This window comes from Bubalus bubalis, chromosome 18 (assembly GCF_019923935.1).
Source record: "Bubalus bubalis isolate 160015118507 breed Murrah chromosome 18, NDDB_SH_1, whole genome shotgun sequence".
Taxonomy (NCBI): domain Eukaryota; kingdom Metazoa; phylum Chordata; class Mammalia; order Artiodactyla; family Bovidae; genus Bubalus; species Bubalus bubalis.
In genome coordinates this window covers 48,565,031-48,589,132 of record NC_059174.1, presented here as the reverse complement: position 1 = coordinate 48,589,132, position 24,102 = coordinate 48,565,031, and the positions used below count along the sequence as shown (strand labels likewise).

Genomic DNA, 24,102 nt, shown 5'->3' with positions numbered 1-24,102 from the left:
GAGACCTAAGAGATGCAGGTTCGATCCCTGGCAGGGGAAGATCCCCTGGATGAGGGCATGGAAACCCACACCAGTATTCTTGCCTGGAGAATGGACAGAGGAGCCTGGTGGGCTACAGTTCATAGGGCCACAAAGAGTTGGACACAACTGAAGTGACTGGGGACGCACACATCAGGAAGTTCGAGTAGCCCTGGCCTACAGCACCAGGGGACCATGGGACCCAGGGAGCCTTCCAGATAGGTGCCTCACCTGAAGCAGGTGTAGCTGAGAAAATGGTCTTCACCTGTGTGTCTTGAAGTTAGATGATGAGTGACTTTTTGTCTGCACTGGAGAAGGTTCAAGTACATTCCAGAAATTTGGCTTCCAGGTATGGTCTAATGAGACTCCATCATGGAGCCCAAGAGATGTTCCCTTTTCTATTGCTAATGGAATTTGGCTTAATTTGTTTGGGAAAATATATGAAATAAACTTTCTAGGAGTTGAGCAAATTGAGCTATTAATATGGAAAATTCTAGATATAATAAACAGTGACATATGAAGTCTTTGAAGACCAAAGCCCTGACCCAGTGTTCTCAAACTCCAGCATCAAGTCACCAGGAGGGCTTTTAAAACTCAGATTGTTGGAGGGTATCCTTGGTGGTCCAGTGGTTGAGAATCCACCAGCCAACACAAGGGACACAAGTTTGATCCCTGCTCCGGGAAGATCCCACATGCTTCAGAGCAACTAAGCCCGTTTGCTACAACCACTGAGCCTGTGCTCTAGAGCCTAGGAGCTGCTACTACTGAAGCCTCTACAACTAGAGAGTAGCCCCACTCACTCCAACTGGAGAAAAGCCGGAGTGCAGCAGTGAAGATCTAGCAGAGTCATAAATGAATAAATAAATCTTAAACAAACAAACAAACAATCTCTGAGTGTTGGGAATTCCTGGGGGTCTAGTGGTTAGGACTCTGTGCTTTTATAGTCCAGGGTGTGTGTTGGGAATTAAGATCCCTCAAGCCAGCCTAGACAACACCGCCTCAAAACAAAGCCACAAACAAACAAGCTCAGACTGTTGGGCCCCATCCCTAGAGTTTCTGATTCGTAGAACTGGGGCGGAGCTGAGAATCTACATTTCTCACTAGTTTCCAGGGAATGCTGATGGATGCTGTTGGTCCAGAGATCACTTTTTGAGAACTGCTGCTTCCAAACCAAACAGCCGGGTTGGTTTGGAGGGTTATATCAGCCCTTGAGAATTATATAGAAACATGCCAGCAAATTTGGAAAACTCAGCAGTGGCCACAGGACTGGAAAAGGTCAGTTTTCATTCCAATCCCAAAGAAAGGCAATGCCAAAGAATGCTCAAACTACTGCACAATTGCACTCATCTCACACGCTAGTAAAGTAATGCTCAAAATTCTCCAAGCCAGGCTTCAGCAATATGTGAACCGTGAACTTCCTGATGTTCAAGCTGGTTTTAGAAAAGGCAGAGGAACCAGAGATCGAATTGCAAACATCCAATGGATCATGGAAAAAGCAAGAGAGTTCCAGAAAAACATCTATTTCTGCTTTATTGACTATGCCAAAACCTTTGACTGTGTGGATCACAATAAATGTGGAAAATTCTGAAAGAGATGGGAATACCAGACCACCTGATCTGCCTCTTGAGAAATGTGTATGCAGGTCAGGAAGCAACAGTTAGAACTGGACATGGAACAACAGACTGGTTCCAAATAGGAAAAGGAGTTCGTCAAGGCTGTATATTGTCACCCTGCTTATTTAACTTCTATGCAGAGTACATCATGAGAAACGCTGGGCTGGAAGAAGCACAAGCTGGAATCAAGATTGCCGGGAGAAATATCAATAACCTCAGATATGCAGATGACACCACCCTTATGGCAGAAAGTGAAGAGGAACTAAAAAGACTCTTGATGAAAGTGAAAGAGGAGAGTGAAAAAGTTGGCTTAAAGCTCAACATTCAGAAAACGAAGATCATGGCATCTGGTCCCATCATTTCATGGCAAATAGATGGGGAAACAGTGGAAACGGTGTCAGACTTTATTTTTCTGGGCTCCAAAATCACTGCAGATGGTGACTGCAGCCATGAAATTAAAAGACGCTTACTCCTTGGAAGGAAAGTTATGACCAACCTAGATAGCATATTCAAAAGCAGAGACATTACTTTGCCAACAAAGGTTCGTCTAGTCAAGGCTATGGTTTTTCCTGTGGTCATGTATGGATGTGAGAATTGGACTGTGAAGAAGGCTGAGCACCGAAGAATTGATGCTTTTGAACTGTGGTGTTGGAGAAGATTCTTGAGAATCCCTTGGACTGCAAGGAGATCCAACCAATCCATTTGAAGGAGATCAGCCCTGGGATTTCTTTGGAACGAATGATGCTAAAGCTGAAACTCCAGTACTTTGGCCACCTCATGGGAAGAGTTGACTCATTGGAAAAGACCCTGATGCTGGGAGGGATTGGGGGCAAGAGGAGAAGGGGACGACAGAGGATGAGATGGCTGGATGGCATCACTGACTCGATGGATGTGAGTCTGAGTGAACTCTAGGAGTTGGTGATGGACAGGGAGGCCTGGCGTGCTGGGATTCATGGGATCGCAAAGAGTCGGACACGACTGAGCAACTGATCTGATCTGATCTGAACCCCTCTCAGTGATCTGTCATTAAAAAAGTGATTCATTCCAGTGATCCAGTGCAAGTTTAAGTACTGACTTGAATGTTTCCTGTATTCATGCAGCAGATTTAGCATTTTCATAATGTTATTTATGTTCGGATTCTACCCAGATTGAGACAAAACTTTCTTTTTTCTTCTATTAGCACTTTCACATGTATACCCATCTATTTTTTATGGTCTGATGAAAAATGTCAAATCAAGACATGAGATGTAAAAAGGGAATTTTTTTTCACATTGTTCAAATAAAAATATATCAGTGGATTTAAAAAAAAACCCTACTGTTCTTCCCACTGCATTCCCGGAGTCCTTTGTAATGCCCCTGTAATAGCTCTTTTCATTGTGTTTGAATTATTGATTTACCATCTAACTTTCTCAAGGGCTCATGGGCTCCTCAAGGGCAGGACATTCTTTCATTTGAAGAAAAAAAAAAAAACGTGCAGTAAAGAGATGTTTATTTTTCTACCATTTGTCCAGTTTATGTTACTAACAGCAAGGAAATTGTTTCCAGGGGAAGATGCCTAGTGAGTGCTCACGTGGGCATGTTAGATGTTTGCATGGAGTTTTGCAATTTTGAGATTTCATAGAGCATAGGGTGGGAGTAGTTGAGAACTGGGGCTTTGTCAATGATGGTGGGCGTGTGATTCTGTTGGCAAGACATTGTCTGAGGCCGTGTTTCTCTGGCACTGTGTATCAAGCATATGTCTACATTTAATCCTAGATTCACCAGTGAGTATCAGTGACCATCAGTGATACTGATGCGTGAAGGGGTGTTCCTACCTTCCCTCAACTCGTGTGTGTGTCCCTGGATTGGGGATGCTGTGCCCCTGTCCTGGGTCTCCATGGATTCTCTCTGCCTCTGGCTGTCTGCTGTGCCCCAGAGGGTCCTGCGTTCCTGTCCCTGTCAGGGTCTCCTCACCATCCCATGTTGCTCTCTGTGTCTCAAGTTCATGGCCCTCCTGGGTGGCTGGGGCTCTAGGTAACTGTGTCTGTCCCCAAGTCCAACCCTTGCAGAGCTGGGAGGGTAGGGATCTGTGTCCCTGAAGTTAAGGAGGCCCGCTGGGAAGTTAGCAGCTGGAGATTAGATTTCGTAGTCACGAGAGGAAAGGAGGGAGAAAGATCCAGGTTTGATTTGGGGCCGGGTCAGGCCAGGGTACAGGGTCTCAGAATCATTGTAAGAATAGTCCTAACAGCTTCTGTTAATTGTGCATTTACCGTGTGCCAGGCACTGTACTTTGTACTTATATTTGTACTTTTTTATATTATATTTATACTGTAATTTATAAATATATTTATATTTGGGGCTTCCCAGGTGGCTCAGTGGTAAAGAATCCACCTGTCAATGCAGGAGATGTGGGTTCGATCCCTGGGTAGGGAAGATACCTGGAGAAGGAAATGGCAACCCACTCCATTATTCCCGTGGGCAGATAAGCCTGGTGGGCTACAGTCCATGGGGTCACAAAAGGGTCAGACCCAATTTATTGACCAAACAACATATTTATATTTATACTATTATATTTATTCACCATCACAATTAAATACATATATAATATATATAAATAATTATGTGAATTGCTCCTAATATTTTAAATAGTATTTTATTGGCTATAAATTACTTTATATAGTAAATCTATTGTCATTTTCTGTTTCTATCATCATTTTGTATTATCCTATGGAAGACAGGAGGAAACGTTCAGGGAGATGGGTTCACTTGCCCAAGGTCATTCAGTAAGGTGACAGTCAAAATTTGAACCTAGTTCTTAGTGTTTCCAGCCTTTGGCTTTTAACTCCTACACTACCCCGGGCAAGGCAGAAGATGGTGTCTAGGAGAACAGGAGGGAGCAGGGTTGGCCGAGTGGCTGTGGCTAACAGCAGATTGTTGTCAGTGTGGTGGGGTGCTGGTGTATGTTTGTTGAGCTTTGTTGTGTGCCAGGCATCATGCTAAGGGCTTTCATAAGAATATGGCAAGGACTTCCCTGGTAGGCGAGGGCTAAGGACTCCGAACTTCCAAAGCAGGGGGCCCAGGTTCAGTCCCTGGTCAGGGAACTAGGTTCCACAAGCTGCAGCTCAAGATTCAGTATGCTGCAACTAAGAGAGTAGATCTCATGTGCCGCAACTGGGACCCAGTGCAGCCAAATACATACATATTAAAAAAAAAAAAAAAGAACAGGCAAACACTCATATGGCACATAGCAAGGGCCCTACTTTAAGTGCTGTTATGTGGATTATTTCATTTACTCCTTACACCAGCATCCTGAGGTGGATACCATCCGTCCTTGTCTCCATGAGACCCTGAGGTAGTCACTTGCAAAAGCTCATGGAGGTGCTGGGATCTGGCTCCAGGCGGCCTGACTCCATAGGCTGTTCCTCTAGCCCCCGTACTTTTCTCCTATCCCTTGTAATCTTCATAGCAATCCTATAGTGTAGGAAGAAATGTCACCCATTTTACAGATGAGGAAACTGAGACCCAGACTTGGACTCACCCATAGAGCCACAGCTCATTCACACACCTGACCCTGTTCTCATCTGGTAGGAGGCCAGGGATTCCAGAGACCCTCTGAAGGGCCTTGGCCAGACTCCCAGATGCCAGGGTCCTCATGTCCCTGAGGTCCTAGCCTCCCTAACCTTCCTGTGCTGCTGCTGCTGCTAAGTCACTTCAGTCGTGTCCGACTCTGTATGACCCCATAGACTGCCTCCCACCAGGCTCCCCCGTCCCTGGGATTCTCCAGGCAAGAACACTGGAGTGGGTTGCCATTTCCTTCTCCAATGCATGAAAGTGAAAAGTGAAAGTGAAGTCGCTCAGTCGTGTCCGACCCTTGGCGACCCCATGGAATGCAGCCCACCAGGCTCCTCCGTCCATGGGATTTTCCAGGCAAGAGTACTGGAGTGGGGTGCCATTGCCTTCTCCGTACAGCCCCTTAATTTTGCCTTTGGTTTATACCATTTTGACTTGCTGATCAGTAAACATTCATGTTACAAAAATTGTCTATTTTCCCCCAGATTATGTTTTTCTATTTGTTGCTATACAAAACGTTTAAGTTTTATACATTTTAACTTATCCTTTGTTTATTTTATTTAAAAAAATATCTATTTATTTGGCTGTGCTGTGTCCTAGCTGTGGCATGTGGGATCTAGTTCCCTGACCGGGGATGGAACCTAGCGCCTCTGCATCCGGAGTGTGGAGTCTTAGCCAGTGGACCATCAGGGAAGTCCCCTGTTTATTTTATAGATGCAAGATTTCCAATCTTGGTTAGGAAAATCTAGTTCCTTGGGAGTGAGAATTCTGGGGTGGGGGGACAGTGGCAGCTTCTTCCTCCCTCTCCCCTTCCTTGACTTGTCCTTCTTGGGGTAGGTGGCAGAGGGTGTGGTTTGATATCTTGTCAGTTTGTAAGTCTTCTTTATATGTGTTGTTGTTGTTCAGTCGCCCAGTTGTGTCCAACTCTTTGCAACCCATGGACTGCAGCACACCAGGCCTCCCTGTCCCTCACTATTGACTGGAGTTTGCCGAAGTTCATGTTCTTTGCATCAGTGATGCCATCCAACCATCTCATCCTCTGACGCCTCTTCTCCTTCTGCCTTCAATCTTTCCCAGCATCAGGGACTTTTCCAATGAGTTGTCTGTTTGCATCAGATGACCAAAATACTGGAGCTTCAGCTTCAGCTTCAGCATCAGTCCTTCCAGTGAATATTCAGGGGTTGATCTCCCTTAAGACTGACTGGTTTGATGTCCTTGCTGTCCAAGGAACTTTCAGGAGTCTTCTCCAGCATCACAGTTCAAAGGCATCAATTCTTTGGTGCTCTGCCTTCTTTACAGTCCAGCTCTCACAGCCGTACGTGACCACTGGGAGGACCATAGCCTTGACTATATGGACCTTTGTCGGCAGAGCTTTTCTCTGCTTTTCAACACTGTCTAGGTTTGTCATTGTTTTCCTGCCAAGAAGCAATGGTCTTCTGATTTCATGTCTGCAGGTACTGTCCACAGTGATTTTGGAGCCCAAGAAATGGAAATCTGTCACTGCTTCCACCTTTTCCCCTTCTATTTACCATGCAGTAATGGAGCCGGACGCCATGATCTTAGTATTTTTAATATGTAGTCTTAAGCCGGCTCCTTCACTCTCCTCCTTCACCGTCAACAAGAGGCTCTTTAGTTCCTTTTCACTTTCTGCCATTAGAGTGGTATCATCTGCATATTTGAGGTTGTTGATGCTTCTCCCGCCTATCTTGATTCCAGCTTGTAACTCATCCAGCCCAGCATTTCTCACGATGTGCTCAGCATATAGGTTAAACAAACTGGGTGACAGCAGACAGCTCTGTCATACTCCTTTCCCCATCTTGAACCAATCAGGTGTTCCATACAGGGTTCTAACTGTTGCTTCTTGACCAGAATACAGGTTTCTCAGGAGACAGGTGAGATGGTCTGGTATTCTCATCTTTCCAAGGGCTTTCCATGGTTTGTCATGATCCACACAAATGTTTTAGTGTAGTCGATGAAACAGATACAGATGTTTCTCTGAAATTCCCTTGATTTCTCTATAATCCAGCGAATGTTGGCAATTTGATCTCTAGTTCCTCTTCCTTTTCTAAACCCAGCTTGGACATCTGGAATTTCTTGGTTCAAATAATGCTGAAGCCTAGCATGCACAATTTTAAGCATGACCTTACTAGCATGGGAAGTGAGTGCAATTGTCCAATGCTTTGGTACTGCCCTTCTTGGGAATTGGAATGAGGATTGACCTTTTCCAGTCCTGTGACCACTTCTGGGTCTTCTGGATTTGCTGGGATAATGAATGCAAAACCATCATCTTTTAGGGATTTGAGTAGTTCTGCTGGAATTTCATCACATCCATTAGCTTTATTAACAGCAATGCTTCCTAAGGCCCACTTGACTTCGCACTCCAGAATGTCTGGCTCTGGGTGACTAACCACACCATTGTAGTAATCTGGTTCATTAAGATCTTTTTTAATACAATTCGTCCCTGTATTCTTTCCATCTTTATGTATAATAGCTACTAATTCTGTGCTGTTCCAGGTGTTGCAAATTTCCCCCCAAGCCTTTTGTATATTACCTTGCAACGATTTTCGTCCTGCAAATATGTCTAGCTAATTTCTCAACCTTGCTCTGAGAGATCTGCTCCTGTGGAGGTGGGGGCGACTCCCTTCTCATCTCCTCCCTCCCATCTCTCCCTTCCCTTTCAAGGTCTGTCTCTCCTTATCTCCAGCTTCTCCTGTCCCAAGGGCCTGCCTGGGGGGAAGGGTACACGCCCTGCACGGAGGCCCAGCTCCCCTCCCCTTCTTTGGGCCTCTCCCTATTTGGAAGTGGGAGGGGGTTGTCCACTCGCTGTCAATTTTTAAGAGCTCCTCCACCTATAAGTATTAACCCTATGCTACCCTCTGTATTCCAAGTTACAGGTCCTGTCATTTGCTACATTCCGTCTTAAGCAGCAGCAGCTGCTGCTGCTAAGTCGCTTCAGTCGTGTAGACGGCAGCTGAGTTTTATGCAAATAAAGTCCGTCCTGTATGCGCGGTTGTGGGTTCTGATGTTGGTTGGGAAGTCTCCCTGCTCCCGGGCGCCCTCGCCTTCCATCCCCAAGTCCTTATCTCGCAGCTTTTCGTTTCCCACGGGTCGGGAGCATAAAAGGGAGCGGGGGCTCGGCCTCGCAGCGTCACCATGTCCCCGCTGTGCCCACTGCTGCTGACCCTTGCCCTGTTGGCCGTCCCCGGCGTCCGGGGCGCCTGCCCGGCGTCCGCCGACCTGAATAACGCCGACGGGACGCGCACGTGCGCCAAGCTCTACGACAAGAGCGACCCCTACTACGAGAACTGCTGCGCCGGAGCCGTGCTTTCCTTGGAGCCGGGCGCCGACCTGCCCTACTTGCCCTCGGACTGGACGAAAGTCATCTCTTCGATCGTGGTGGGCCAGCGCTGCGAGCTCACCGTGTGGTCCGGTCGCGGCAAGGAGGGCAAGTCGCGCAAGTTCTCGGCCGGTAGCTACCCGCGCCTGGAGGAGTACCGCCGCGGCCTCTTCGGGGACTGGTCCAACGCCATCTCCGCGGTCTACTGCAGGTGCCCACCCGCCGGCCCCACCACCCAGACCCCTGAGCCTCTGACCCAAACTGAGCATCCTTAGAACCAGTTTCCGAGGTCCCCCTTCTTCTCCCCCACGCCCCCTCCCCCAAGCCCATGCCCCTTGGATCTCCCAGACCCAACTCTGAGATTCCCAGACTCAGTAATCCAGTCTTCATTCTGGGAGCTCCCCGTCCCACCTCCCTGAATCGCCCACTTGCCTACCCACCAGACGGCTGCACTCTCTGGGGAGGGCAGATGATCTCTGGTGACCTCGAGCCTAGCCTGGTGATAGGAAGCCATCAACCCCCTCACTTTGAAGCCCCCAGAACCAAAGCTAGTCCTTCCCCACCCCCCCTAGATCATCAGATCCCAGGGCTCTCAGACCCAACTCTGGAGCTCCCAGATTCTAAACCTGACTGACCGAGACCTCAAGACCCCAGACCTAATTCCAGGAGTACCCTATCTAGCCCTCATGCTCCACTCTTCCAGATCCTCTACATCAGCCTTGGCCCCAGAAACTGGTTCTAGTGCCCCCATTAAGGTTCTGAAGCCTCCAGGCCCAACTTTGGAGGCCCCTGAGCCCACCCTGGACTCACATATCCAAACTCACAGACCCCGTGGCCCTAGATCTACCCAGGGCACCCTCTAAAACCACCCACCTGCCCCTCTACCCCCAAGAACTCCAAGAACCCCTAGCCCCAAACTCCCAGGCCAGGATGCCTAGCCCCTGAATTTGGAGCCCAGCCCCAGCCCCCGACCCCATCTCAGGCTTCTAGAATCCCTCCTACCATAATTCTCTGAGGCCCTGGCACCCCCTGACAATAATTTTCTATTCTGTTGCAGTTGCAAATGATACCTTATGAGATCGCTCATCTCCAGCCCTTACAAAGTGCTGAGCCCCTCACCTGGCTTGTCCATGGGGTCTGCTGAAGTCTCTAAGACCCGAGAGAACAAAGCTTTCTGCCTACCCTCATATTGCCTTCCCTGTAATACAGCCCTTATGAAGCCATCTTTGTCTGCCCTCTGCTTGTGTTTGGGCCCCAAGTCCACGCAGATGTGGGGTCGGGAATGGAGGAGGGAGCAGGGTGGTCAGGGCTGGGTCAGCCCATAGTACCTGCTGTGGATGGGGACACATGCATAGATCCTGTGGGAGCACATGCACGGATTTAGGTATACACACATGTGCACATACCCATACGGCATCTGTGTGACAAGTAATGGTACTGCTGGCTGATTTTTTAAAATATTTATTTATTTTGTTTGGCTGTACCAGGTCAAGGGATTTCCAGGTGGTGCAGTAGTAAAGAATCTGCCTGCCAGTGCAGGAGATGCAAGAGGCTGGTTCTATCCCTGGGTTGGGAAGATCCCCTGGAGTAGGAAATGGCAACTCACCCCAGTATTCTTGCCTGGAAAATTCCATGGACAGAGGAACCTGGAGGGCTATAGTTCACGGGGTTGCAAAGAGTTGGACATGACTGAGCATGCATGCTGGGTCTTAGCTGTGGCATGTGGGATCTAGTTCCCTGGACAAGGATGGAACCTGGGCCTCCTACATTGGGAGCCCAGAGTCTTAGCCACAGGACTACCGGAGAAGTCACACTGCTGGCTGATTGTTAAACACTGAAATGCTTTCTACACTTTTTGGTGGATAGCCATTTTCTGAATCCCCCCTTCCCCACACCAGGTATTCAGGCCTGCCAGGGACCTCAAGACTCTCTCAGGATTCATATGTACAATGGTAAGAGGCCTTCAAGGACTCTGCCCCATGTAGGTCCAGGGTCTGTTTTGTGATCTGCCCACAGCCCAGGACTCATGGGTTGTGAAATACTTTTAATGCCCCAGGCTCCAGCACATGGAGAACACTTTCATTCTAATTTGCATATTCCTGAAAATTCAAATTTGCAATTTACTACTTCTAAGAATAAGGACCCTTGATGAGTATCTAGGTTTGGGGGCTCTGGAGGAGTAAGAGAGGAGCAATGAGGGGTCTTGGGAGGAAGAGAAGTAGAGGGACAGCTCTGGGGGATGATAACATGGAATTGGAGGGAGGAAGGAAATCTGGGGACATTCTGAGAGTTAAGAGACATGGGAGAAGAAGGAGGTAAGTAGAGAGGCTATGAGGCCATAAATTTGGAACATTAGAGATCAGAGGTCAAGGGAGGCGCTGGAGATCAAGGATTAGAGAACGTGCAAGTGGGAAATGAACTTGGTGAAGTTCTAAGGAGCAAACACCAGGGAAACAGCATTCCTTGGGCACATGTATTTATTTATTCAGTCAACAAAGGTTTATTGAGCCCCTATTATCTTGTTAAGCACTAACTCAGGAAGAAGTGGCCACTGCCCTCATGCAGAGAGTGCAGCGAAAATGCCAGCGAGACAGACAGACAAAGATGTGTGAAGATGTCAAATGAGAAGCCAAGGCCCAGGCAGGATTACAGGGCATAGGAGGTAGTATGTGATCCAGGAGCAGCCAAGGGGACAGGAGGGTATAAAGGGGGAAGCGGGGTGCTCAGGAAACATGGTGGAGCTTAAGGGTCAGGAGGTACTAAGGGTTAGGGACTTCTAAGGCTTAGGGAGCTGCTAGGGGATCAAAGAGATGCTAAGATATCAGAAGCGATAAGGTAATAAGAAGTCACTGAGGGGTTGGTATCTTGTATCATCATATGAGAGGTCAGGAGGGGCCCAGGGTCAGCCTATCACTCCCTGAATTGCACAGACACAGAGGAGTCGGTCACCCTAGTCCGCCGCAGCCCACCACGCTCCATCCGGTTCTTGGTCTTGTGCAGGAAGTGGACAAAGCGGACGCCGGGGCCATACTGGCGGAATACGTGGGATACCTGGGGCAGCACCAGGGTCAGGAAGAAGTTCTTTTTAGGGACCCGTAAGCCCTGCCCTCCTCCCTCCTCCCTCTGTGAGGTCTTGGGACACGAAAGCACGTGTGGGGGTGGTGGCCGGGGTAGGGCGTCTCACCTGGATCCAGTGCCCGGGAGGGCCTCTCCCGGAGGTGCGGGGGGCCACGTGGTGCTGGGCGATGACTGTGCTGCGGTCAGCCGCCAGCAGCCAGACGTGCAGCTCATACACACACGCATCCAGTCGGCTGTCCTCGAACCTGGGGGCAGGCCTTCAGCTGCCACCACAGCCCCACTCCTGGTACGGTTGCCATTCCACACACACACCCACTGGCACCCACTCTGTGCGCCGGGGCTGGGTGCTGCTTGTGACATGGCAGTGACCAAGACAACCCTACGCCCTGCTCTCATGGGATTAATAATGGTCTAGTTGGGGAGGTGGACATGTCATTAGGAAGCGACAATTAGGCATGGTCAGGGCTGGGATAGGGGACATTCGGGGTGCTGGAGCATAATGCATCTGACCCAGCTTGGGAGTGATCAGGGAAGGCTCCCCATGGCCTGAGTTCAATCCCTGGTTGAGGAACTGAGATCCCTCAAGCTGTGAGACGCAGCCAAATAGAGGGGGGAATCCATCTCAAGAAAAGAGGGTAACCAACATCCAAGGAAGAAAGAAGAGGCTCTGGGCGGGAATATTCCAAGAACAGGAAGATTCAGACCAAAGGGGCCAGAGATATGGAAAGGGCTGGGTCCCCCAGTGGCAGGAGGGTCTCAGGGAGCACGGGGTGAGGCATGCGGTTTGGGGAGCCCACGTGTGCCACCTGGCTGGGCAGGTGGGCGGGGCGGAGGCACGTACCAGTCCATGACCGTGATACGTGGCTGCTCATCATCCAGTAGCTCCTCCCACAAGCCCTCGGCCAGAAGGTCCACGCACTGCTGCTTCACCGTCCAGCTGTGAGAGAGGGCACGGGGGAGGGCTGCCATCTGCTGGCATTCTCCCAGGTCAGCCGGGGCCCCTGAAGCGGGACACCCTGATCGTACCACCCTCCTAAAGACATCAAGGGCACTGGCCTAGGGGGGCTGAGCAGCCACTCAGCACCTCAGTCTCGGCTCCTATGAGCTTCTCTGAGGGCGATGCATCCTGAACCCTGTGTTGCAGATGGGGAAACCGTGGTGCACACAGGCAAGTGACTTAAAAGATCGAGCAGCAAAGAAGTGGCAGAGCTGAACCCAAGCGCCTGTGACCTGGAGCCCCTGAGCTGTGGCATCCCACCCACTATGCAGAAAGGGAGCCAGCTGGTGGCCTAGGTGACTCTCCCGTTCCCACAGAAAGAGGCTGAGTATAGGAACAGTATTAACTGCTAGGCTTCCCTGGTTCGGGCGGTAAAGAATCCACCGGCAGAGACGGAGACCCGGGTTGGATCCCTGGGTCCGGAAGATCCCCTGGAGAAGGGAATGGCAACCCATTCCAGTATTCCTGCCTGGAGAATTTCATGAACAGAGGAGCCTGGTGGGCTACCGTCTATGGGGTCGCAAAGAGTTGGACGCTAACTGAGTGACTAAGACGGCATGGAACACCTACTATCTGCAAACTAGCCAGACCCTATGCCGTGTGTTTTATGGGCATGCTTTTATGACATCCTGTTTACAGAGCAGGAGACTAGGGCCCAGAGAGGTAAAGACAGCTTTTCCAGGTCCCACAGCAAGGGAGGCCGGAAGAGGGAATCAAATGCAGGCCACGTGTGTCCCGGCCACTCACCTGAGGTTCTGCTGGAGTTTCTCAGTCCTGATGTGCCAGCCGCGGAAATTGCCTGGCGGATGGAGGAGCAACGGATTAAAACTTGCCCCTTCTCCAGGGCCACCCCTCCACAGCACGGGGCTAGCCTCCGGGCGCTTACCCAGAGCCTCCAGGGGTTGCTGGGTGGGACCGGTAGGGGGCGCTGGCTCATAAATGTTGATGCCTGAAACGCGCAGGGAAGCGGAGCCTCAGGCGTGCTGAAGCTGCCCTCCTTCCTGCAGGATACCCACTCACTGCCCGCTGGACGCGGCTGGAAGGACAGGAATCAGTGCCCCGCCTGCCAGACCAGCCCAGCCAGGCAGCGGGGAGTGAGTCAGGGCCCTGGGAGAGCCCTGAGAATGTCCTGGGGTCAGAGGGCCAGTGCTTGGAGGGGGAGGGCGTTGTGGCGAGAGGGGAGGAACAGAGGGAGAAAGAGAGAGAGGAACCAAGAAAAAGAGAGACTATGGGAGGAGGGGGAGGAGGGAGATAGCTCGGGGAGATAGTGAAGGACAGGGAAGTCTGGCGTGCTGCAGTCCATGGGGTCGTAGAGTCGGAATGACTGAGCGACTGAATGGTAACATGGGAGGAGGGAGGGAGAGATACAGACCCTGTGAGAGATAGAGACACAAGATGTAGAAAGAGACAGAGATGCAAGTGAGACAGAGAGACACGCTGAGAGAAAAAGGGACAGAGAAGGAAGTGCTAGAATGCATGGCTGCTCGGCCGCTCAGGCCTGTCAGATTCTTTGCGACCCCATGGATTGGAGCCCACTAGGCTCCTCTGTCCATGGGATTCTTCAGGCAAGAACACTGGAGTGGGTTGCCATGCCCTCCTCCAGGGGATCTTCCCGACCCAGGGATCGAACCTGCGTCTTCTGCATCTCCTACAGTGCAGGTGGATTCTTTATCTCTGTGCCACCGGAGAAGCCCCAGAGAAGGATGCAGAGAAATAAAAACACAGAGGGAGACATCAAGAGACAGAGACGAAGAAACAGAGTTAAGAGAGACAAGGAAACAAAGAGAAGACGAGACCGACGGTCTAGGTGAGCGAGCCCAGGGGAAGGAGACGGAGGCGTGGCGGCCTCCCGGCTGCTCCAGCCTCGCGCGGACCACGGCCCCGCACCTTCGGGGTTGGGCGAGCGCAGTAGGTTGCGGTAGAGCGGCCGCCTCAGGAAGAGCAGCTTCCAGGTGAGGCGCGGGGGCAGCTCCAGGCTCCCTCTCGGCGGCGCCCACTCTTGCAGCAGCAGCTGCCGCGCGTGGGCCTCGGTTGGCGACTCGGGCGCAGGGAGCCGAGGGGTCTCGGGGGCCGCGGGCGAAGGCGGCGACGGGGGCGGGGGCGGCGACGCCGGCTCCTGGGGGCTCGCGGGTTCCTCCATCCCGCCGCCGAGCTCTGGTCCTTCCCGCACCTCCTCCATCGCTCGGGTCTGGGTGACTGTCCGGGCTCCTCCGCAGGGTTCGGGGTGAACCCGGGGCGGGAGAGGGCGGAGCGCCTCGACTGGCCTTTAAGTAGAGGGGTGTGTTGGGGGAAGGATCCGGGCCCCCAGGCCCTCCTTCCTCGGGGCTCGGGAGCCCAGGTCCCAGCCCCTCCTTCTCCCAGCCTGCAGAAGTCCGGGTCCCAGCCCAGCTGTGTTTCCCAAGCCTCCTGCTCCAGTTTCCCCAGACATCAGCCCTGGAGAGGGGTGTGACCAAGGCGTTAATGCCAGGGCTCGGCTCTCTAATGAGGCCCATCCACCTCGTTAACATCCCGCGTGGCTGGAGGAAAGCTTAATTAATGAAGCCCCCCTCTCCCCCCGCAACCTCCCCGTCAGCTGGGCATGCTGTAAGGGGTGGGAGTGGGAGGGGAGTCCCGCCTCTGCTTGTTCCTCCTCTGTCCTCACTTGGGACACGAACTTGGGACCTGATATTTCTTGTCCCAGAAGCATAGAGGCGTGGGGTGGGGGACAGAGAGAGACCCAGAGAGACTCTGAGCTAGAGATGGGGAGTCACAGAGATGGGGGACCCGAGGGAGACACTGAGATAGTGTCAGAAAGGGAGGTAGTAATAACCCCTCCTGGATATTGGGGTGCCTTGCATCTCTTCCTGGGGTTGGGCAGGCGGTGCAGGCTGGCCAAACCTCCTCCCTGGGAGGTCATAGGGAGTTTGGAGTCAGGGCTGGAGCGATGGCGGGGGCAGGAGGTCGGGGGTGCGGAGGAAGTGGGGTGGCGGAGGAACTTGAAGGGCCAGATGCCCACGCCCACAGCCTGCCCTTGCCACATCCCACAGCCCGCTCAGGTAAGCATGGGCTCAGTCCCACATAAGTTACCAGTAGCAAGTGCCACAGTGAATGCTTTCTGCTTGCTAGATGTTGTCCTAAGCTTTTCAAGTTCATTTCATCCTCTAACAACTTAGGTGCTATTATTACGGGCATTTTATACATAAGAAAAGATAATAGTGAATGAATATGGAGTTGCGTGCCAGCCACATGCACCCCAGCATCCAGCTTGCACACCAACCCTGAGTAGGGAGCTGTTGTTATCCCCATTTCACAGATGAAAAACTAGATGGCTCCCTCACAGGCCTGGTCCCATACCACCCCAGATAACCCCATATGCTTCCCGCCCCAGATTCCCGCAAGATGCTGACAGACACATTCTGCAGACACACAGAGTGGAGCTCACACCCAAATGATGATGCTCATGTAATTAACGCCTGTGTGCCAGGCATTGTTCTAAATTCTTTAGGTGGAGTAATTAATTCAATCTCCATATCTTCCATAGGAAATAGGTACTATTGTTATACCCATTTTGTAGACTTCTACTTTTGTAGAAGTCTCAGTTACTGAGACTCAGAGAGGTCTAGTAACTCACCCAAGGTTGCACAGCTGGTATGTGGCAAATTAGACACAGAATTTCATGTGATACACAGGGATACAGATTCAAATTACCCCCAGAGACAGTGGCTCACACGGAAACAGATGGGAGAACATAGTTACATTTATTGAGTATCTGCCTTTAACTCATTATGTCTTACAACAACCCTGGGAGGTGGGGACTGGTAATAGTTCCTCCACTGACTGACTGGGGAACTGAGAGGCAAGAGAGGTGAAGTGACCTATCCTGGGAAAGCTGGGAATTAGCCAGGGCCCTGGGGGGAGGCAGGACCCACAGAAGGGGACAAACTAACTTATGTGCAATATCCCTGCTCACCCAGAAGTCCCCAAGAGGTTTCCAAATACTTGCAGAGCCCATGATCCACGCATAACTGGAGACACTCCCACCACCACTGCAAGCGCACAGACCCACACCCTTGCCTGGCTGCCTGCCTGTCTTCATCAGAGGAGGAAGAAAGGACAGAGTCAGGAGGAGGAGTGTCTATCTAGTGGAGTCAGAGCTGTCCCCAGGTCAGAATCCAGGGCAGGGAGTGGCTCAGAGCCAGAGACCAAAAAAAAAAAAAAAAAAAAAAAAAAAAAGGCAGGAAATCTGTAGCATCAGGATCAACACCCCTCCTCTGTCTGCCCCCCTCCTGCCATGGTGTCCACACTATCTCACTCCTGGGGTCCTCAGCCCCTTCTCTTACACACACACATGGGCCACAGTTAAAAGGATCTTATGAAAGGTTCAACACAAGTAGTCACTCCCCCGCTTAAACCTGCCATGGCTCCCCAGTGCCCTCAGGAGAAAAATCCCAGCTCTCTGCCAGCATTACAGGCCCTGGATTTCTGGTCCCTGTTCTCACCCATCTCAGGGATTTTGCTCAGAAAGTTCTTTCTACCCAGAATGCCCTTCTGTCTCACCCATATCCTCATACCACACGATCCCCAAATTTTAGTGCTCACCAGATTCACCCATGGAACTTATTTTAAATGTGTATCTTCAGGCTTCCCTGGCAGTCCAATGGTTAAGATTTGCACTTTCAATGCAGGGGGCATGGGTTCGATCCCTGGTCAGGGAACTAAGATCCCACATGCCTCATGGCATGGCCAAAAGAAAAAAAAAAGTGTATTTTCAAACCTTACACCCAGGAGTCTAATTTAGTCCCTGTGGACCCCAGAATCTGAAATTTTAGAAACACCCACCCTATCACCCCATACTATGAGAAATAGTTTTACTTAAATCTGAGCAATCCAGGAGCCATACAGAGCCAAGTGTCTTTCAACATTAGATCTCCAGTGTCTCCTTTCTTCACCTTCTGATCAGCAAAGGTCCCAGTGTGGGGACTCAAGCTCTGAAACAGCGATCTAGAATCAAAGAAAGCAGGTTGGTGGTTGCCTGGGCTGTAGGACAGAGGGGTGGCCTTTCTGGGGTGAGAAAAAAGCTTTATCTTAATTGTGGTGGTAGTTATATGGGAGTATACACTAGCCAAAATTCATCAAACTGTATGTTTAGAATGGGTGTGTGTGTGTTGGGGGAGGGGGGTGACTTCCCTGGTGGTCCAATGGTTAGTAATCCGCCTGCCAATGCAGAGGACATGGGTTCCATCCCTGGTCTGTGGTCTGAGAAGATCCCATATGTCTGGGAGCAACTAAGCCTAAGCATCACAAATACTGAGTCTGTGCTCTAGAGATCCTGCTCTGCAACAAGAGAAGCCACTGCGATGAAAAGCCTGAGCACCGCAACAAAGAGTTGCCCCTGCTTGCCACAGCTAGAGAATGCCTGAGCACAGCAACGAAGACCCAGTGCAACTGAAAGAAGAAAAGGGTTTAGGGACTTTCCTGGTGATCCAGTGGTTAAAACTTCATGCTGCAATGCAGGGAGCAAAAGTTCGATGCCTGGTTGGGGAACTAAGATTCGGCATTCAGCCAAAAATAATAATAATAAAATTAAAAAAAAATTAATGAGTGTATTTTCTTGTATGTAAATTATATCCCAGTAAGAAAAAAAGGCAAAAGGACATGGCAGTCCTGATGTACAGACAAGGAAATGGCAACAAACCTCCCCCTCCTCTCCCTTGGTGGCTCAGTCACGTCTGACTGTTTGCAATCCCATGGACTGTATCCTGCCAGGCTCTTCCGTCTATGGGATCTCCCAGGCAAGAATACTGGAGTAGGTTGCCATTTCCATCTCCAGGGGATTTTCCTGACCCAGTGATCGAACCCGTGTCTCTTGCATCTCCTGCATTGGCAGGCAGATTCTTTACCACTAGCCACAAGTCTATTGGGTGAAAAAGGCAAGATGTAGAACAGTGGGCCTCATAGGCTACTACCTTTTATTCTTTCAATAAATACTTATTAAACATCCACAGTGTCCAATCCCTCTGTGTTGGTGATATAATGGTGGAAGAACAGATTCCTATCCCTGTGCGGCTTCCTTGTGGGAGGAGGGATGGACTTCAGCAATTTAAGAATTTCTTTCTTTCTTTCTTTCTTTTGTTTACTGGCTAAGTCATTGGGCTCATGGGATCTTAGTTTCCTGACCAGGGATTGAATCTGCACCCTGATGTGCATGGGGTCCTAATCACTGAACCACCAGAGAATTCCCTCAATGAGTAACTAATTAAAGGGCAGCACTAAATGCTCTGATGGTGAAAAAGGTTGTAATGACGGGGCAAAGGAGTGGGTAGGAAGCCCGTTTTAGCTGAAGTGGTCAGGGAGGGCTTCTTGGAGGAGGTGACGTTAGAGCAAAGACCTGAAAAGGAGATAACAGCAAGTGTAAAGGCTCTAAGGTAGGACCAGGAGTGGTGGGTTTGGGGAACAGGAGGGAGGCCAGTGTGGCTGAAATGGAGGGAGTGCAGGGGAGATGAGATCAGATAGGGCATTGCTGGGGGCAGCTCTGTAGGATTTATCTAAGTGTAATCAATTCACAGTGAAACTGCGGGGAAAGTTTCAGCTGGGAAGTGATGAACTGATTTCTAGCTGAGTGTGGGCAGAGGGTGCAGGGAAACAATAAGGAAGGAGCTGGGGGTGGACAGGACCAGAGTGGTGCCATGGAGTGACTGCTGGGTCGAGGACAGATTGAATATCTTTGTTGATTTGACAGAGGGGAAAGCCTTGATTGGCCTTGAGGGTTGAGCAACGGGCAGAAGAAGGTGGTACCATTTGCACAGAGGGGAAGATGAGGCCAGAACAGGATTGACGGTGAGGAGGAAGCAGGAAGCAGTATTCTGTCTCAGATGTCAGTTATTGTTGTTGCTTAATCACTAAGTTGTGTCCAACTCTATTATGACCTTATGGCCTGTAGCCCACCAGGCTTCTCTGTCATTGGGATTTCCCAGGCAAGAATACTGGAGTGGGTTGCTACACAAACCCATGTCTCCTGCACTGGTAGGAGGATTCTTTACCACTGAGCCACCTGGGAAGCCCCAGATGTCAGTACTGGATATCTAAAGGAGCAATATTGGGGGTAGGGGCAGCTGGATGTACAAAGCAGAGTTCAAAGACAGGTATCAGGGCTGAGGCACAAATCTGAGAGGCATCACCATGTCAACACCTGAGGAACAGAATGAGATGATAAAAACAACAACAGTATTAGCAATAATGGAGCAGTTGCTGTGTGCCTGGCACTATGTGCTCTATGTCTATTAAATGAACTGCCCCCTGTAAGGTAGGTATTATCATTAAACCAACTTTACAGATGAAGAAACTGAGGCACAGAGAGGTGAAGTGTCTTACCCAAGGTCACACAGCCAGAAAGTGGCAAAGCTGGGATTTGAACCTCTGCTGTCTGGCCCAGAGTCTGCATTCCCTGCAAGGGTGGCCCAGGTTAGGGCCCAAGCTCCTTATGCCTCTTGATCTTTCTCACCAGCCATCTGGTGAGTCATCTCTGCTTTCCTGAAACCCTTCCCGGCTCCCCAGACTCTCCCCTACCCCAGATTCTGGTTTGCAGCCCCACTTCTAAGTCTTTGAGTTGGTCTCAGTTTACCTCATCCCCATCTCTGTCCCTTTCATTACATCCCAGCATCTCTGAATTCCACACATAAGAAGATTCTGAGTTCTCAGAAGCGGTCAGGGGGAAGCCTGGGTGGGCTCTGTCTTCTGCCCCAGGTGGGAAGTCAAGCTGGAGTCCGCTGCTCCGTCTGCCCCACCAAACGGTAGATTCATCTCTTAGGGCTGCCTCAGCAAATTAGCACATATGTGGTGGCTTACAAAACAGATTTATTCTCTAATGGTTCTAGAAGCCAAAAGTCTGAAATCAAGTTGGCAGGTGGCAACCCCTCAGAGGGTCTAGGAAGGATGCCTTTCTCGCCTCTCCCAGCTCCCGGCGGCGCCAGCATTCCTTGGCTTGTGGTCATATCACTCCAGTCTCTGCCTCTGTGGTCACGTGCCTTCCTTCGCTCTCATTTCCTTATGTCTCACTCCTTTAAAAAAAAATTATTTATTTGGCTGCATCGGGTCTTAGTTGTGGTGCAGGCTCTGGAGCTGTGGGCTCTGGTTGTGGTGTTCAGTTGCTCTGCGGCATGTGCGATCCTAGTTCCCCAACCAGGGATGGAACCCATGGCCCCTGCAGTGGAACTGCAGAGTCTCCACCACTTGACCTCTAGCGAAGCCCCCACCCCCAGTCTCTGATTCAGTGTTTCTGGGGTGGACCCAAGAGGTGATGCTGCGCTGCTGGTCTGGGATCCCTCACTAAGAACCACTGTCCTAGTGGTGAGGAGCAGAAGGCTGCCTGAGTTCAGCAGTCCTCACCCTTACTCTGTGTGTTCTTAGGCAAAAGACTTTCCTTTCTTTCCAAAGCTTAGCTTCTCATCTGAAAAATGGGTCTATCTCCTCCCCACAGTGCTATGTGAGGTGGTCCACACTTTCCTCCTCACCCACCATAAGTCCCGTATTTTTGCTGGTCCTTGACCCGCCAACTTCTTTCCCACCTCAGAACCTTTGCATGTGCCTCACTTTCTGGCTACAAGGTCTTCCACTCCATGCCTCCACCAATTACTTCCTCTCCATTCAAATGTCATCTCTTCATAAGGCACACACCCCTCTTCCTTATTCTAACAATGCATCTCAGTGATTGTTCCCTATTGGTTCATATAAAGCAACTTGGGCGCTCCCCCACCAGGTCACTTTCCTACCCCCTGCTCTCCTCTGTCACCACACCCCGTTCTTTCTTTCTTGAACTTCGTGTGGTCTTTAAATACCTATGAGTATGTGGGTATGTTCACTTGGTCATGAACTGTGTCACCCGGTGAGAATGTCAACCTCACCAGGGCAGGGCCTTGGGTGGGGGTTGGTTTGTTATTTGTCCCCAGCTCAGGGTTGACACAGACTGGTTGCTCTGTTTGTTGAGCAGGGAGGGCAAGAAGGCTGGGTCCCCAACAGGAGGACAAGGCTCTGTCTAGCCCAGAAGCCAAATCCAACCTGCCTCAGTCTAGCTTCCCATGACTCCTGATGAAAAACCAGTATCACCCCCAGGAGTGCCAGCTGGGCCCAGGGTCCAGTCCTGCTGGTACAGAGAAAGAAAGGGTGGGGGGCGGGCACCAGGGCACCAGGGCACCAGGGCTTGGACGAGCAGATGGTGGCTTCTCCATCAGGACTGCAGAGGATGGGAGACCCCAGCCAGGTCAAGAGAGGAGTGAGGGTGGGAGAAAGGTGTGCTAGGTTGGGTACCACATCCCCAGGGAGAAACCACTGGGCTCTGAGGTGGGGACATGTGTTGAACCAGCTTCACCTTGCAGGGGGCAACAGAGAGGCGGGATGAGTTGGGAGATAACAGGAGGGAAACAAGATGGGATGGAGGGAGAGAAAAAGGAAGACAAGGGAAGCTGGTAAGGAGGAAAACAAAGAGAGACAGAGATGAAGATAGACACAGAAGGAAAGAGAGGCAGAGAAATCTAGAGACGCTGAAGCAGACAGGCAGACAACTGAGATGCTTATGGAGACTGGAATGGAGTTGACCAGATCCAGGGAAGGATCCAGAAGGTCAGAGATATCCAGAAGGCATCACCTGGGGGCAGCAGGCAGGTGGGAGTCCAGGGGCAGGCAGGGGAGGGGGCAAGATAAATTTGCCAGATAGGAAGTACATGCAAGGTCTCTCCTGTGGCATTGCTTAGGAAACCACCGCGAGCTTCCTGAACGTCCATCAGCAGAGGCTGTTCCAGTGAAATCAGGGTTCATATGCACCACGGAATACTACTGAGCCATCACCACGGGCGAGGTTGCTCATGTACCCCACCTGGGACCGACCACCAGAATACACCATTAGGTCGCAATAGAGCAAGTTGTAGAAGGATGTGCACATTTTGCAAACTTTTGTGCAAAGTAGAACATACGCCAGTATACGCATGTAGGTATTTCTAGGTACACGCATACATTTCTGGAAGGAGATGCAAGAAACTTGTCTCAGTGGCTACCTTGGGGGACGGGGACCCGGGGGCAGGGCATGTGGAGGACGGAAGGTTGACTTTGCAATTTAGTCCCTTTGGAATCTTTTATATTTTGTACCATGGGTTTCTGTTACCTGTTCAAATACTCAATACGATTAAATGGCAGAATAAGAGAGAGAGAAAGTTGGGGATAAAGGTGTAGAGAAGAGAGGGAGAGGGGAAGAAAGGAAGAGAGAATTTAATTCTGTCTAACCCAGTGGTCCCCAGACTTCTGCAGATACCTTTGGTCAACCTGGAAAAGGCTGTGAGCAGTCCCCAACCCCCAAGCGACAGGTCAGGACCCTGTTTGCTGCCCCGTCTTGTCCCCTGCCCCGAACCAACACCCCTCAGTGTTTTCCAAGAACAGCCATCTCTCTTCTGGAGTCTCTTTTTGGGGGTCTGGCCTAGTTTGGTTGACTGCAGCCCCAGAAGACAGAGGCTGACCCTTTCCTGCTCAGACCTGTGGTCCCTCAGGTGCAGTCGTGAGAGATTCTCAGTCTTCAGGAGGCTGTGGCATGGTGATGGCTTTGAACTCTGCCTTGACCACTTTCTTGCTGTGTGACCTTAGACTAGTGACTCGGAGTCTCTGTTCCACAGCGTCCCAGCTGTAAAACAGGACACGGAAGGTGCTTCCTCAGAGGGCTGCTAGGAAGGTTGGTGAGCCTGGAGAGTTAGTCACTCAGTTGTATCCGACTCTTTGTGACCCCAAGCCCACCTGGCTCCTCTGTCCGTGGAATTCTCCAGGCAAGGATACTGGAATGGGTTGCCATTCCCTTCTCCAGGGGATCTTCCTGACCCAGGGATCAAACCTGGATCTCCTTTAATGCAGGTGGATTCTTTATTGCCTGAGCCACTTCCTCCTAGGAGAAGCCCTAGGAGGATTGGGGTTGCCATTATGAATTGCCACACACTGGGGTGGCTTGAAACAGCATAAATGTATTCTCTCATGGTTCTGGAAGCAGGCAGTCTGAAATCAAGGTGTCAGCAAGGACTTGCTCCCTCTGGAGCTTTAGGGGGAGATTTTGTTTGCCTCTTTCAGCTTCCAGAGGCTGCTGGTGTGGTTTTACTCATGGCTGTAGGACTCTAATCTCTTCACAAGGGCTTGATGGGTGTCTCAAATTTCCCTGTTTTTTTCTTTATAAGGACATTTGTCACTGGTTTTAGGGCCCACCCAGATAAGCCAGGAAGATCTCACCTCAAGGTCCTTAATCACATCTCAAAGTCCCCTTTTCCAAATAAGGTCACACTTACAGGTTCCATGGGGATGTATCTGGTTTTTTCTTTCTTGGGGTGGTGGGGGAAGAAGGGAACACTATTCAAGCCTCTACAGGGTTAATTAGGTAACACCAGGAACTCAGCAAAGCGCTGGACACAGTAAGGTTTTGATGAATGCTAACTATTCCCTCGATTTTGCTTGCCCCACATGATACTGTTGAATGTTTTTAATTAGTGACCTACCTTTGAGATTCAAGG

At 50.6% G+C, this 24,102-nt stretch overlaps 2 protein-coding genes across 2 annotated transcripts; one reads left to right on the top strand and one right to left on the bottom strand.

The window, feature by feature from the left end:
- The first annotated feature begins 8,251 nt into the window (after positions 1–8,251).
- SYCN (syncollin) lies at positions 8,252–9,740 on the top strand. The gene is made up of 2 exons (XM_006068671.4): positions 8,252–8,728; positions 9,575–9,740. The coding sequence occupies exons 1-2, from the start codon at positions 8,334–8,336 to the stop codon at positions 9,582–9,584; spliced, it is 405 nt and encodes a 134-aa protein (XP_006068733.2). The 5' UTR covers positions 8,252–8,333; the 3' UTR covers positions 9,585–9,740.
- A 1,236-nt stretch (positions 9,741–10,976) lies between these two features.
- On the bottom strand, positions 10,977–15,028 carry NCCRP1 (NCCRP1, F-box associated domain containing). The gene is made up of 6 exons (XM_006068672.4): positions 14,480–15,028; positions 13,479–13,541; positions 13,340–13,391; positions 12,437–12,532; positions 11,702–11,840; positions 10,977–11,568 (listed from the first exon to the last, which is right to left on the bottom strand). The coding sequence occupies exons 1-6, from the start codon at positions 14,769–14,771 to the stop codon at positions 11,428–11,430; spliced, it is 783 nt and encodes a 260-aa protein (XP_006068734.1). The 5' UTR covers positions 14,772–15,028; the 3' UTR covers positions 10,977–11,427.
- Positions 15,029–24,102: the final 9,074 nt, after the last annotated feature.

Excerpts from the sequence above, each read along its gene's own strand:
- NCCRP1 (XM_006068672.4), bottom strand. The coding sequence starts at position 14,771 with ATGGAGGAGGTGCGGGAAGGACCAGAGCTCGGCGGCGGGATGGAGGAA. Across the intron at positions 13,392-13,478 it reads GCAACCCCTGGAGGCTCTGG|GCAATTTCCGCGGCTGGCAC; the intron begins GTAAGCGCCCGG and ends TCCATCCGCCAG. Across the intron at positions 12,533-13,339 it reads AAACTCCAGCAGAACCTCAG|CTGGACGGTGAAGCAGCAGT; the intron begins GTGAGTGGCCGG and ends CCTCTCTCACAG.
- SYCN (XM_006068671.4), top strand. The coding sequence starts at position 8,334 with ATGTCCCCGCTGTGCCCACTGCTGCTGACCCTTGCCCTGTTGGCCGTC.